This window comes from Giraffa tippelskirchi, chromosome 9, assembly GCF_054371585.1.
Source record: "Giraffa tippelskirchi isolate mGirTip1 chromosome 9, T2T-mGirTip1v1.2.pri, whole genome shotgun sequence".
Classification (NCBI taxonomy): Eukaryota; Metazoa; Chordata; class Mammalia; order Artiodactyla; family Giraffidae; genus Giraffa; species Giraffa tippelskirchi.
The window spans coordinates 81,598,607-81,613,818 of NC_137283.1; the positions used below are offsets into that span (position 1 = coordinate 81,598,607).

At 40.3% G+C, this 15,212-nt stretch overlaps 2 protein-coding genes across 4 annotated transcripts; both read right to left on the reverse strand.

Moving 5' to 3' along the window:
• Positions 1 to 1,744: 1,744 nt before the first annotated feature.
• Positions 1,745 to 10,398, reverse strand: PTP4A1 (protein tyrosine phosphatase 4A1). Of its 3 annotated transcripts, XM_081530084.1 has the most exons (6): positions 9,745 to 10,398; positions 6,481 to 7,027; positions 5,192 to 5,284; positions 4,772 to 4,902; positions 3,851 to 3,925; positions 1,745 to 3,124 (listed from the first exon to the last, which is right to left on the reverse strand). In XM_081530084.1, exons 2-6 carry the CDS (start codon positions 6,583 to 6,585, stop codon positions 3,007 to 3,009), a joined length of 522 nt encoding a protein of 173 aa, XP_081386210.1. In that variant the 5' UTR covers positions 6,586 to 7,027; positions 9,745 to 10,398; the 3' UTR covers positions 1,745 to 3,006. The 3 variants fall into 3 exon arrangements, with proteins under 3 accessions (XP_081386210.1, XP_081386211.1, XP_081386212.1); XM_081530085.1 differs by lacking the exon at positions 9,745 to 10,398 and having other exon boundaries at positions 6,553 to 6,776; XM_081530086.1 differs by lacking the exons at positions 3,851 to 3,925; positions 9,745 to 10,398 and having other exon boundaries at positions 6,553 to 6,776.
• LOC145521468 (uncharacterized) lies at positions 6,681 to 10,398 on the reverse strand. The gene is made up of 2 exons (XM_081530087.1): positions 10,176 to 10,398; positions 6,681 to 7,030 (listed from the first exon to the last, which is right to left on the reverse strand). Exons 1-2 carry the CDS (start codon positions 10,212 to 10,214, stop codon positions 6,935 to 6,937), a joined length of 135 nt encoding a protein of 44 aa, XP_081386213.1. The 5' UTR covers positions 10,215 to 10,398; the 3' UTR covers positions 6,681 to 6,934.
• Positions 10,399 to 15,212: the final 4,814 nt, after the last annotated feature.

A 15,212-nucleotide genomic window follows, 5' to 3' on the forward strand; every position in this document is an offset into this window, starting at 1 on the left:
TGACCAGGGATCAAACCCTTGCCCCCTACCATTGGGAGTGTGGAGTCTTAACCACCGGACTGCCAGTGAAGCCTCCACTTTTAAACCAGTCTCTAACATATTCAATTCAGGTGTATACATACACACACACACACACACACACACACACACACATACACGACTTACTCAAGGAATCAGGGAATATGTAAAAACATATACTGCAAACACTATTGTTTCTTCAAAACTGTACTTGAAAAGAATTTGTCTACACGTGAAAAAAAAGCATTACTCATGCTTCCACTTGCCTTTTAAACTACATTGCTTTAAACTCCAATAGAAAGCATTCTAAGGACTGGGACACTCAAAATTTGGGGTGCTCATTTTAGTGACTAAAACCTGACACCACTGTCTTTCATGTTCTCCATGATAGTCTTAAATGCTTATCAAATAGTATTTAAGAAGAACAGAATGGCAGTTAAAAAGATTCCAGAGATTAAGATTCTGAAGCTAAGTTGGGGGACCACAATATCATTTTTAAGTGTTCTGGTTGAACAGGGATGATCAGATGTGGTTGCATGCCTGGGTTGAATGCTTCTAGGCATGGAGCTGTGGGAATAAGAGCATTGTCTTAGGAAAAGGGGGCATTAGAAGGAATAAGTTTCTGTGCGATGCAAAATGACCATTGACATGTCTAGGTTTTTCCTCCAACTAGACTGTATTTTCTATGATCGAGTAATAACATACTGAATTTTAGAACACCATCTGATAACTTCATGTATTCAAGACCTCAATTCATATTTCAACTATTAGACATATGGAATCTCCCAGGATATGAGGATTTCTGTAGTCTTATTTACAAGATACAAAATAGATAAAAACTAAATCTCATCATGCTGAATACTGCAGAGATGAGGTTTATAAAGTAAACTGACAATCCAACACCGCAAACTAAATGTTTCAAACTCAAAATGTTTTCCACCAATCATGGAGGACTTCTCAATAAACACAAATGCTATTTTATGCGTTGTGATAATACTGATTATCACGTAGTGATGAATTACACTTCCCAAGAGCAGGCTGCAAAACAAAACCACCGAGGTCACATTACCAGCCCGTCACAAAAGAGGTAAGATTTAAAGAAGCAATGGCCCCCAGGACCCCCTTTTGTTTTGGCTCCAAGTTTCAAGAATGGAGTATATTAAACACTAAATTGGTATATGAAGAGATGGAATCAAATTCTTCAAAAACATAAGGTGAAGCATTGTTGCTCACTCAAATTTTGAGGCTTTTACTCAATTAAAAAAAAAAAAAAATCAGACGTCTCTTTCAAATTAACACTGAACTATACAAAGCTTTCCAAATGGCTGAAACTTAACACCTCACATGCCAAAAGCTTAGATTTGAATTAACTCAAAACTTAAAAAGGTATGCAATTATTGATACACAAATGAGAACACGTGCCCAGAAGTAAGCTGCACAAAATTACTTGGTTGGTGGAACTGCGCTTCAAATCATGGCCTTCCTCTACTAGTTTCTCCTCAGTACAGAATCAGGTCATTGGTCCAAAGTTATCTAAACCTTAAGAAGTTTATAATGGAAAGTACTTTCATTAAAGTTCCCTAATTATGTCTGCAAGGAGCTTATTATGTCAACTTCGTTTAATCCTTCATTTGTTAAACAAAATCCACACTTCAAATGGCACTAAGAGCAATTCTTTCACATCGTGTCCTACAAAATAAGTTAACGAGAAGCAAAACAACTTCAGTGACGATAAACGCATATCATCATTTATTTAATGTTTAAGCTCTTGCACTAGATTTTTACAAGCTGGTGAACACTGACAAATTATTTCTCCCACAGAACTATAACCACTTGTTCCCGGACAGTATAAATATATGGTTGAGCTAATGTTAATACACATCACCATTTTATCAATTACATAATAAAACAAATTGTCAAGTATCCAAATATTAAGTTACACAGCTCAAAAGGTATATAAAATATTAAATGTCTGCTCAATTCATTAGCAGAAACCCACTTTTTTTTTGCGAGAGAGGCTGGGAATCACACTTCAAACAAAACAAAGTCGGTAAACAACTTCAGGTAAGTATGAAAAAAAATTACAAGAATTTCAGAAATTTTGATTAAGAATTGTTTTAGTTACAGTAACAAAGTATTTCTACCTTTTAAAAAAATATTTACTAAATTAAAGCGCATATTCTACATGTTCTGCACAAGACAAAGGCAACATTTTACTAAAAATACTTAATAGCCCCCTCCCATTCTTTTTTCAGACCCTCCCTGTAAGTTGCACCCCTAAGTGCAAACATTAAAATGAACTGTAAGGCTTTTGTCTGGAGACATTAAAGACATGTGCTTCTGTACAATGTAGATTTTCAAAATGGAAGCCTTCTACAACATAAAATGAAATTTATAGAAAGATATTAAATAATCACTGTTAAGACTTGGTTAATTAAAAAGGGAGCAAATCTGATGTATACTGGTGTGAGTGTGGGAGATGTAAACATATTGTGAGCAAACAAACCTCATAGGCCCTACTTTCTATGTTTGAAATGATGCAAGGAATAAACCACATAAGGTCCAGAGTGTTCATAGTTCCTGGGATTTGTTCTATATGATACTAAAAATATACAAGTATTGTGCTGGGTATTTTGGCACCTAGTCTTTCTAAATTCTTACATATTGGTAAGATTCTGGCATGGAAACAGATTTAAAGACATGACTCAATACTGCATGATTTCAGGAAAGGTCAATTGGTACAAATTATAAGCACATATTAAATGCTGAACAGCAAGAATTCTTTACTAGTATCCAAATAGGTTGATCATAACCTGAACAGAGACTGCAATTCTGCCAGGCCTGTGGCATGGTAAAACTGCTTTTCAACACTCCTATGGAAGCTTCATCGGACTTATTCACCAAGTCAACTGGGCTATCTGCTATGTACGACAAATTCCATCCTGTCTCAGGTTCCACTTCCCAACAATGGCATCATGCACCCTGGTTTTATTGAACACAACAGTTGTTTCTATGCCCATTGGAGTCTTTGAAGCGCAGCCGCATTTTAGGACGATACTTCTCCAAATACAAAAGTTGCTTGCTGTTAAAAGCTCCTCGCCGTTTTCTAGAAAGAAGAAAACAAAGGAAGTAATTAAAGCAAAGTCCTTCTAGCATATTAACATTTACTGTTCCATAGAAGGCAATGATCACCTTTCTTGTAGCAATTTATCTTCTGATTATTAAATTGTGACTTAATGGAGAAATATGGACTGGCAACATGTGTAAAGGGGAAAAGAGCTGTAAAAAGTTAATTTTCTAAATCTTTGGGGTGGTGGTGATTAAAAGTCAAAACTTATGAATCCATTCATATAAAGTCCAAGAAAATGCAAAACTAGTTTACTGTAATATGCGGCCGAAAGAGATGGCCTCTGGTGGCTGGGAAGGTGACTACAAAGAGCATGAGGGCATTTTCTGGAATCACCAAAATATTCTATACACTGCTTTGAGTAGCTAATTTATTTGGCTGTTATGGTCAATTCATCTACCTTTGAGATCTATGCATTTTACTCTATATAAATTACACCTCAATAAAAAGGCAAACAACTTCATCAAGAATTTAAAGTAAATCAATAATTCACAGAATTATTACTGGATTAGAATTTTTATAATATGAACATCTACACGGAACGAGAAAGGTATTCCCTGGTATTAATACTATCTCAAGAATGAACAAAATGGTCAGATAGGCTCTTAGAAACAAATTGCTTTCATAGTATTAATATATTTAAATTCACCAACGTTCAATGAGGAAATAAAAAGTGCAAATGAAAAGAACTGATGAAATACATACTGTCTTATGAACTGTACTGCATCTTCATATTTCATTCCACCTTCAATTAATGCTAGGGCAACAAGCACTGGAGCTCTGGGAAGAATTTTTGATATATTATTTTTCAAAGTCAAATCCTGGAAAATTCAATACTCCAAACATTTCCCCAATCCAAAACCACTATTATTTATGCCACACTTCCTTTGTTAGTATTTATAGAAAATGTTGGACATTAATATCACTTTCACATCAAATCCAGGTTTTCATCTATAACCAAAAAGAAAACTAGTAACTACAGAAACTAACACAAATAAGTCTAGAAATTAAGACTTATATTACTGGAGAGCAGTATCTTGATAAATGCTGACAATATTTTCTTAAGTTCCTAACAGTGAAAAATACTTTCCACTTAAATATCTTCCAGAAAAACCTGCTTTGTTTCATGATCAATCAGACTTGAGACACAGCTGCACGCCTACCTCTGCAGGGCCACGCTGTTTCATTTCACTCTTCTCCACTAGGACTTTTTTGGGGGCACCAGGGGCCGAGGGTATTGGTAATAATATGGACACATGTGTTTTGGCACTACTGGGTAATGAGTTCCTACTGAATCAGGATGCAAAAATATACCACATTCAATGCAAAACCATCTTAATGATAATTATCTTATTTTCCCAGTAAGCTTGGACAGTGACTATAGGTACAACCTAGAACACATGATTAAGCAATTCTGCCCACAGAAACAAGTAGAAATTTTAGCAATAGCACTCGTCAGTTCCAAATGTGCTGGAATACATTACTCTGTTACACTCACCTACTTTTAGGAAACCAACAAAGCAAACTGATTCCCAAACTGGTGACTGTCTTTACAGGAGTCAAAAATGAAGCTTTCACTAAGAATTAAGACCGACATCATTAAATGGGTTTAAGAAATTCTCTTACCTGCCAAGGCCTGCAACACAATGAACAGCAATACAACAACCAGGATCTTCACGAAACTTAATTTTCACAAGACTTAACCAATCATCAACAATCTGGTTAGATGGTGGTGCGCCATCATCAAAAGGCCAATCCTACGTCAAAAGAATATACATTTTAGATTTTTAATATAAACACCACACTAATAATTCTAAAATTCTAACACCCAAATGTTTTCAAAAGCATTTAATGTTTAATAAGTGCTTCTTTACAAAACCCCACAGTCAATGAAATGTGAATAAATGCTGACTCTTTATGAAGATCTTTTATTACTTCAAATTTCTGTCAGTTTTCACCTTTATTTGGAAACTAAGACTATAATTTTATAACAACCCAAACTTGCAGCACGGTACTATAAACACAGAGGCACCATTATACACTTACAAGAACATGGATGCCTTCTTTCTCCACAAGGGTAGTGTCATAAGTTGCTTCACATACTCTTACGATTGTGGTAACTCCATACTTCTTAAGTTCCTGGATAAAAACATGGAAACAGCAAACGGTTTATATAAACGTTATTCTTTTGTTTTGTTCTTATTTTTAATGGGCTCTAGAGGATGGGATGGGAAAATAACCACATTATTCTTGCTCAGTTTGTCATTTTAATCATCTAATAGGTATTGTTGGTTAACAGAAAATCATATATGTTTAAAAGAGAGGCAAAGTCTTTTGCTTTAAATGACTATACTAAAATAGCACTAAACAGGAATGTTAAACCACATATTTTTAATAAATTTTAAGTTAAAAAAAGTCCACGACCCTTCATATACTGAAGCTGTTAACAGTCATGGCAATGCTGGCTGGCTGAGGCGCTGACAAGAGGATCAGAAGCCATTCAGGAACCAAACGAATCACTCATGACAAAGTCATCTGACTTGACATATATTAACTCTTTAAACTTCTTCTCATTTGCAGCATACAATGTATTGTTTAGAGCCTTAAAAATAGATTTAAAAAATCTAAAATCTCAAAAATGTAGTGTTAAACTTCCCAACATTTAAGATTATAGGCTTCACAACTCAATGTATTATTACTAATTAGAACACTTCTCATTTTAAAAATATGTACACGATAATAAAATTTAAAAGTACTTCTATGATCTGGGAGGCCTATTTTTTATTTCTGATTACCTGTAGATATTTATAAAATAAAACGCATATGCATACAAATGAATTATTCAGCATTACAATCCTTCCTGACAGTCAAAATAGGTTAAGCAGTGAGACAGTTTTGACTATCCAGCAACCACCAGAAACAGAATTAAATCAGTAGCTGAAAATTGTACCCTAAGCATCAAAAGAGGGGCAAGACATAAACTACCTTTGGTTTATAGTTGTCAGCCATTATGCTAAACAAATGTAAAAAACCCACAAAGTGGGCCTCCTTCCAACAACTTTATAAGCAAAAGCCACAGGTAACAGTCCACATATTTAAGAAAACTGTGAGGCATGAAGAATTAGATATTAACTTATAAACCTAATCTATTTCAAGTACATGGCCTTCTCAAAAATGTATAAAATAATTCATCTCTAATCTAGAGAAAACACTGGTATTTCTGGGAGTTGGAGCTATAGCCATCGACCACCTCACAATTTTCAAAATACTGCTATATAAAAGCTCCACTATTAAACTACAATCAGTTTAGGCTATTCAAAAGCATCAAAACTTACCTCTATAAATTTGCTTAAGGTTGCATTAGTTGGGTTGTGTGTAATAAGAAATCTCATGTTCCTGTATGTAACTTCCACAGGAGCTGGGCGGTTCATTCGAGCCATGTTAATTTAGTTAAAAAACACTCAATAGGGATATGAAAGAATTTAAAAAATTGAATACAGAAATGATGCAAAGAAACGCAATCAACTTCAATATATTCCACTTGAAATTCTCAGTGCTTTTAAGTATGAAGTTGGGAGTAATGAATGAATGAACCTCTTAACAAGAAGCAGCAATTCTTCAATCCAGTAATACTGAGGCAATAGAAAGGAAGTGCACTGAGGTTTACCCCATCCAGATCAGAACTCTTGTAAAAAAAATGCTCCGTGGATTTCAATTCAACACTTCTGTGTCCAGGTTAACCAGTCTTATGGGGGGCTTCTTGGTTGAGCAGTAATGAATTTCTGCAGTTCACTTGTCTGCATAGAGGTCGTGCTGTGCCTGGCAGTAATCTCCACTGCCCTTCAGAAACTCCATAAATGTGTGACCGAGAACACCACAGAACTGCTGTTTGAAAGAGAGAAAAACGTTTTCAATTCAAAAGGAACATGTTATGTTTTTACAGTATTTAAGTGCACAGCTATCTTTTCAAATTCGGGCCCAAGCTGACTTTTTAACTTTCACTTGAACCCAAAAATACAAGGGTGACTACAGATTAAGTCAATAAGCAAAGATTACTTTAAATTACTGATCTCACACAAATACCACTCAAAGAATATCACTGTTACATTTGATGAATATCCCTTATATACATTCTTCTATTAATTACTCCTTTTAATACCTGGCTATTTGCTTTACACTGTTATAAACTATTACACACAACTTTCTATATTGATTTTTTCCAACTGCCAAAATATTTTTACATATTACAAAAATTCACTATATTGGTCAATACATTAAGAGAAGAAACTGGTTTTCAAAATGCTACCATATATACTGTCCCATTCATTCCTTCACAATCTATTAACTTACTATTTCCCTTTAACAGTTATCCCTCATCAGAGTCTCTGGAAGTTGATCAACTAGTTATGTGAAATATAAGCACACTACATACACATACATAGAACTTCCATTTATACCTATAAAAAAGATGTTCATAATTGTAATACTCTTGTATTTTAAAATAAAAATTTCACTAATCCCGTCTTAAACTGAAATCTAATCCAAAGAAAATGAGAGGGAAGTGGTAGTGTTGTTTGGTCACTAAGCTGTGTCTGACTCTGCAGCACCACTGACTAGTCCATCAGGCTCCTTTCTCCATGTGATTTTACAGGCAATACCAGTGTGTGTTACCACTTCCTGGGGTGGCAATCAAGGGGAACTGGTGGTGGGGTGGTGTGAATTACCTTCCGTTTTGCCCACAAGTCTCAAAAAGCAAGTTAATTGTTACCAATTATGCTTTTCCCAAGTTCCCCTTAAAGACTTAAGATGAGTTTTATGCTAGCATCAAACATATGAATGTTCACAGGATATTTTCAAGATATATACAGGAAAAGCACTGATGTTGACATTAGTCTTCTTCCAAGTAGTTTATAAAGAACTTGTGTGGTGGGAAGTAAACAGGACTGAAAAAATATTAATAGCAGGTTAACAAGAGCACTAAGAGCCAGCCACCGCCTCAAACACTTCACAGGTGTTCTGGTGGATAAATGACCTAATAAAACCTTTATACTGCTTCCTTAGAATGAACAGCTTATTCTGGCACCTTTCCAATGACGGTGAATTAAAGTAATCTGCAAAGCTGTTAAGGTCAAGGGCTCTTATCTCAGTATTCTGATTTCCAAGTGCTACCCTCTTTCCATTGAAAGCCGTTTGAGAGAGACAGTATTGCACACCACTGATTTCCATACTTAACAGCTAAAATCCCTGTTACTGCCGAATCTGGCCATATCTTTTCCAAGTAGACTGTTTAAGGTGAAATCACAGAAAGAAATAATTTATGTAACGAAACGGTGGTTATTTTAGGTTTTTTTTTTTCCTGAGTGGAGCCACGCTGTTGATTGGCCGGGGGGGCGGGGGGCAGATGATAGATTTCCACAAAAGCATAAACATCTAACGTCTTTCTGTTTTGCCCAAGACGTTCCCCTATCTCCAATTTCTTTGCCCCAGCAAAAACTATTTATGATAGGAAGTTTGGAAATCCCAAGTAATTTCCCCATCCCACTTATCAACTGCATATAATCACAGAAACACACACGGCCGGCGTGGCGGGGGGGGGGGGGGGCTGGCAATTTCTGTGCAGAAATTTGTCATATTGCAGAGTCAAAGCAATAGATCTGTTAACTGTTTGACAAACGGTTAGTTGGAGAGTTTGTTCCACAACTTATACTTTATATAATGCACCTGGAATAACGCATGTATAAAATGCTGCTTACTCCTGAGAATGATATAGCATTCTTGTCTTCAACTTTTTCACTGCCATCACACAAAAATTCAGATGAAAAGATGAACAGGATGGGAATTTTCTAGCGGTTCAGTGGTTAGGACTACGCGCACCCACTGTGCTGTGTGTTTAGTCGCTCTGCTGTATCCGACTGTTTGCGACCCCAGGGACCGTTTGCCTGCCAGGTTCCTCCGTCCATGGGGATTCTCCAGGCAAAAACACTGGAGTGGATTGCCATGCCCTCCTCCTCCAGGGGATCTTCCCAACCCAGGTCTCCCGCATTGCAGGCGGATTCTTTACAGTCCGAGCCACCAGGGAAGCCCGAAAATACTGGAGTGGGTGACCTATCCTTCTCCAGGGGATCTTCCCGACCCAGGAATCGAACCAAGGATCCGCGTTGCAGGCGGATTCTTTACTAGCTGAGCTACCAGGGAAGCTCTGCGCTCTCACTGCCAAGGGTTCAACCCCTGATCGGGAAACTAAGATCCCACAAGGCTCTTCGTGCGGGCAAAAAAAAAAAGGCTCATGATCTGAATCTCAAGCAATCAACGGCGACAGACTACTATGCCAACAGCTTAGTACTCGTGGAATACTAGCGAGTTCCACGTACGGGAGCTCAACCTCACTGTGGTCTGGTTGGCCACGGTACCACAAGCCGGCCAAAGGCAGCAAGACGAGTTTCAAGAACAGCCCGAAGGGCCCAGATTACAGAGCGCTGTCAGTCGCTCGAGGCCGGAGCGGAGCGTGCCAGCCGTTCCTCGCCGGCCTGCCCGCCCCGCCCCGGGGCGGCTACAAGCCCGGACTTGCTCCCGCGGCCCGGGCGGGGCGGGCGGCTCACCTGGCGGGGCCGCGCGGCCTGGGTCACGGGTCCGCGCCGCGCCTTCAGTCCGGCGCCGGGGCCGAGGCCATTTTGTCCGAGCGCCGGCCGCGGCCGCAGAATGGCCGCACAGGCCGAATCCCGCCGGCCTGCGCCGGAGTCCCGGCCCGGTCCGCGAGCGCCGCGTCGCTCGCCCGCCCGCCGGGTCCGGGGGCGCGCCCGCAGCACTGACGCGCAGCCCGCGCCCCGCCCGGGCCACGTCCCCGCTGCCGGGCCCCGAGGCAAACAAAGGGGCTGGGGCGCCGGCCGGCCCGCCGGACGTCAGGGCCGGCGACGGTCACAAAGCGGCTTCTGTGCCGCCGGGCGCCCCGCCCGCCGCCGGGCCTGGGGCCGGGACGCGGGCGGGCGCCGGGCTGCTAACAAAGGCGGCGGCGCGGGGTGTGCGTACTCACAGGAATATGTCTACTCATTGAAGATTGTGGCCTAACCATACAGCCGGTCCCGAGGCGGCGGCGGCGGGGCAGGGGCGGCGGCGGGCGTCGTGCGGCGGCGACGGCGACGGCGGCTTCGCAGGCGGCGGCGGCGGCACCGGAGTCGGTCCTGCAGTGAGCGGCCCGGGGAAGAGCACGCAGCCTCGCCGCCCGCAGCCCAGGCAGCCAATGCACGCGCCGCGGCGCCTTTGCGTCATAGGTCCTCCCTTTTATATGCGGCGTGACGTGCGCGCCCCGGTGACCAATCGCAGCCAGGCTCCAGGCGGAGCGCCGGCGACAGGAGGCGGAAGCCCGGCCCCGCGGACGTCACGGCGCGGCGGCGGCTACCGGTGTGAACCGGTTGATGAATGGCGGCGGCCGCCGTGGGAGCGCTGGCTGGCGGGGGAGGGGCGGGGAGGTCCGGGAAGGGCGCGGGAAGGAGACCGGGAGCGGAAGGAGACGCTCAACTGGCTGCCTAAAACCCCAGAGGGGTGAGGACACCCTGGTCACCGGAGCAGGCCTGAAGCTGGCCTCGGCCCAGCACGCAGTGCCCGCGGGGCCGACACCGAGCCGCAGTCCCCGCCCGGGCTCCTTTTGCCGAGAGTCACACCACAGTCCGCTCTGCCCGCGGTTTCCACGGGCACCGCGCCCCGCGACCCCCATCGCCAGACAATGGTTCTGCGGGCTCCGCGGCCCTGACCGCGGGCGAGTAGGACGGGCGTGTTCAGCGAGCCGCCCACAGGAGACGGGAGACTGCCTTGGATGCGCGTAAACGCTCCTGGCTCCCCACAGGCTGCTGTGGTCGCGCCTTCACACGACGCATGCGGGCGACTGCAGTTGGCTCGAGCGTGGCATTTGGAAATCGCACGCGTCCTTTGTACCTCTGCTCATTTGATGTGTTGTCACGGATCATGAAAGGTTAGGCAGCGTTCTGAAAATTAATCTTCGGTTTGGTCAAGGATTGATATAATTGCGTCAAGGCTAAAGCTTTCCTTTATGTTCGTTTTCAGGACTCTTTTCACTCTCTTCATAATTGAGGCTCATTAAGAAGTAAAGCTTTATCACCATTGTTCTGTTACACAAGGGCAACTCTGTCATTTATAATCTGAAAACTTTCTCCTCTGCTTTGTAGAAGGAGTAAACCGGAGTTTTACCTGCTTTGAAGAACTCGGTTTTCTACTAACATTGAGACCTTTTGTTTGCTGTTTTCATTGAGAATAGATTGGAGAGGCTTTAGGGATCAAATTTTTTCTTAGTGTACAGACGCATTTTAGGATTTATTAGAGCATTTGCTTAGAAACTGTGCTTGCATAGTTATTCAACTTTTTAATAAACATATACTCTATAAATTAAGTGCTTTCAATAAAGAGATTTGGGTCAGGCAAGGTTTTAGAGGAACCAAAGTCAAATTGTCTTCATTTTAAAGAAATTGCTTGCCTTGGGAACTTTTGACTCCATCTAAGTCTGGAAAAATCAAAGAGCTTGAGAAATAATGACCTTTCATTACATAAAAATTTAAAAACTTTTATATGGCAAAAGGCTTTTGACAATCGTAAACTATTTAATGGCCCACTGAAAGTATTGGCGATGTATCGTGGGCAGAATTAACACCATAGTGAATAAAATACTTAAGCGACATTTACAATAGTGTGGTTAAAAAACACGTTCGGTCGGCGACTCTCCATCCGAAAGTTTGTCCGCACAGTGATGCTACTTGGAAGAGTGAGAGCTTTTAAACAACTGAATTTGGTGGGATGAGATAAATTAGCCAAGCAGAGCCAAAACAGTATTAACCAGTTTTCTTGTAGAACTTGTGATACAAGTTGAGCCTTGTGAGCCAGATCCTGTAGTTAATTATCACAAGCAGTGCTGACACGAAATATCCAGTTAGCTGTTGCTCATCAAGCTCTAAAAGCTGGGCTCAGACTCACAAGTGGACTAATCAGCTTTGTAGGGGATCGGTGAGGGTGTGGTCTTTGCCTCTCCTATGCGGTACCACCTTGTTCTACTTTGAAAAGACACGGATGAAAAACTAGATGAAGTTTTTACCCTTAAGGGAAAAAACAACACTTGAAACAAGATATATTAATAAGTGTGATCTTGCTCACCAGCTCACTAAATTTTCTCAGGGTAGTCATGGGCCTGCCGCTTTGGCAGCTGCCATGGTTATATGTGTCTTGTGTTATGGTTCACTGCTAAGCGTGTGTGCTATACTGAGCCCAGTAGTTTTAAGCTGCTGATTAAAACTACTTAGAGACCAGTGGTCCATCCTGTCATTGGTCAGGAGGCTCCTGTGGTCAGAGTACTACTCACTAACCTCTATAGATTTGCACTTAGAGCATCAGCACCCGAACTTGTTAAAGCAGTGTTCAGAATGAGCCAACAGGCTTGCAAATAGTGGTCCAGACATCCAGAAGTAAGGTAATACCTCTGAAAAGGCAGTGCTCTAGAAAGAAGCCCTAAGATAGAAGACTTCTCCAGCTGAACAGAATGCCCATGTAGCAGTTATTAATACTTTTCTCAGCAAAACATGTGTCCTTGAACTCATCATGGTAGGCAGGACTTCATCAGCATGTTTAAAGGAGACTAGAAGAGCGTAAGAAAATCCTTATGGAAGGTGAAACACTGCACAAGACTACAAATGAGCAAAAACTGAAGATGAAGAAGAGCAGAGAGTTCTTTACAGGATGGCAGATCTCCTGGTAAAGGAATCATTGATTCCACTTATAACAGACATATAAAAATTGGAGAATTTCAACTCTTCTATCTTTTTGGATTTATTAGGGCCATGAATGGTAGATTGAGGATGTAATGAAGTCTGATAAAAAAAAATAAAGCAAGAGTATTGCCATTGCAATGATAGAAAGATCAAATGTGATGACAACAACCTAGAAAAAATTGCTATATTGAAAGGTATAATGATGTACCAAGTGTATTTAATAGATGCAAATATCCCTGTGGATATCTGGATACCAGTGACGAGGGCAATATTAAGTATATCCTCAAACTTAAAAAGTGTCCTAAAAGTTCAGGGATACAACCATGGCTCCTATTAAGATTGTAACAGTTTATTTTCCTTTTTCTATTATGGAACAGCCTATTTTATATCTAAAATGAATCTTCTTGTGTGATTTGTTTTAAAAAATGTTAAAAATGGATAGTATACTTAAATTTCTGTGAAAATATAATTTTCAGTGTGTGAATGTTGTTTAAAACATGCTCTGTGTTAAAAAATGGCAGTCTTCTTCTCCTAAGTTACTGACTTAAAGTTTTGTTGTCTTTTTAATAGCTATATATTTTGTGTATTTATTATTTTTAATTGAGGTGTGATTGACATATAACATTAGCTTCAAGTATATGAAATGGTTCAATATTTGTATTTCACAAAATAAGTCTCATATGTAAAGTATGATTTTTCTTGGGATGAGGATTTCAAGTCTTTTAAATAAGCTAGATAAATAATAACCAAACAACAGTGATGCATCATCATTTTTAGGCAATTTTTAGTCACAGAAATTTCCAGCAAGCAATTAAGCTTGTTACAAGCCTTTCAAGTTCAAAGTCTGTATAGGCTAGTTCCTATACTTGGGCTATTATGTTTTGACCCAGTCAGATATGGAAACTGTCAGGTGATGGCTAAAAATGTAAATATGTTTAGATAAAAGAATCCTGCTGGATCAGAAATGAACATTTTATTAAGTCATCAAGCCCAGTCATTAGAGATATTTTTTCTCTGTAAAATTGACTTAAGGCAGTTTTCAAAAAACCTTTTAAAACTATTTTAAGAAATAGTTCTCTTTAGTAAATCTCTATTATGTCTATATTCTGTCCTTTTACTTATGTCTAACTTTAATCAACTTGAATACAGACCCTCAAGTTACTTAGGTAAGTCTTCAAATCAGATGAAACTGTTTTCACATTCGAAACCCTGCTTCTTAATATAATGAGTATGTACTTCTATGGAGGTTCAACATGCATATTCTGATGTGACAGATTAATAAAAATAAATTTCTATTTGCCTACTGGAAGGAAGTGCTTCCTTGGGATACTGAATAAAGGAATTACTGTGAACCTATAACTCTTGATAGTATTTTCATACCATGTCATTATTATGACTGATTAACATAATGATATCTGGACTAATCTAAGAAAATTCTTCTTATGTTTAGATCATTTGGGAATTTTTGGAAATCAGGAGGGCCACAGTCTCCATGTAATTGTTTAGGACATGTTGTATTATGCCACAGTCTGAAGTGAGGCAAAAATAGCTTAGGAAAGGAGAATTTAATTTGGCCAGAGAAAAGGAATGGAGTATAAATAAATTTTAAAGGTTTGTTATGCATGTTATGGCAAAACTGCAGCTTAGCAGTAGCAGCAGCAGCAGTCCCTTGACAGGCTTAATTTACAGAGTTGGCATTTAGAGTGCAGATAATCCAGGCAGACACTGACTCAAGCAGCATTACTAGGGTCAACCTTATGTAAGAAGGAAAGTTTCTTCTACCTAAGATAGTTATAGTGTAATGTATTTCTGGAGTCCTCTGACACATTAATACAGTAGATATCCAATCTGTCTGGATATGATTAGGTTACTTTCCTTCCAGAAATCCTTTTGGGTATCCCCTTCCCTGTCTTCCTAAACTTGCTATGCAGGCTTCTCCTACTTTTTTCTCAGTCCCTTTAATGATGGGGTTCACCTGGGTTTTTGTCCCTGGCTGCCTGGGGTTTTCACTGCATGTACCCTGGCGTTTTCACTTACCCTCATATCTTTGGCATCCCTTTCTCCTCTTCACTTGTTAAAATGCATAGCCCATGCCAGGCACTCTGTCATCTTATGATGGACACTATAAACATTATTTCTACCTCCAATGGAATTTATATACAAATGAGGAAAGAGAAAAAAAAGTTACTGAGTGAATAATATATAGTAATAGGTGCTATGAAGGAGGTTAACAATAGCTGGGGCAGTTACTTCAGACAGAGAAGTCAAGGGGCAGTGTCTCCTGGGGGACCCAGACCTAA

Bases quoted from the DNA above. Each gene is read 5' to 3' on its own strand.
- PTP4A1 (XM_081530084.1), bottom strand. From the start codon at position 6,585: ATGGCTCGAATGAACCGCCCAGCTCCTGTGGAAGTTACATACAGGAAC. The intron at 3,926-4,771 runs GTAAGAGAATTT...AATTCTTCCCAG, and splicing joins TGTGTTGCAGGCCTTGGCAG to AGCTCCAGTGCTTGTTGCCC. The intron at 3,125-3,850 runs GTATGTATTTCA...TCTTCTTTCTAG, and splicing joins GCAGTACAGTTCATAAGACA to AAAACGGCGAGGAGCTTTTA.
- LOC145521468 (XM_081530087.1), bottom strand. From the start codon at position 10,214: ATGGTTAGGCCACAATCTTCAATGAGTAGACATATTCCT. The intron at 7,031-10,175 runs GTGAGTACGCAC...TCTTTCAAACAG, and splicing joins CAATGAGTAGACATATTCCT to CAGTTCTGTGGTGTTCTCGG.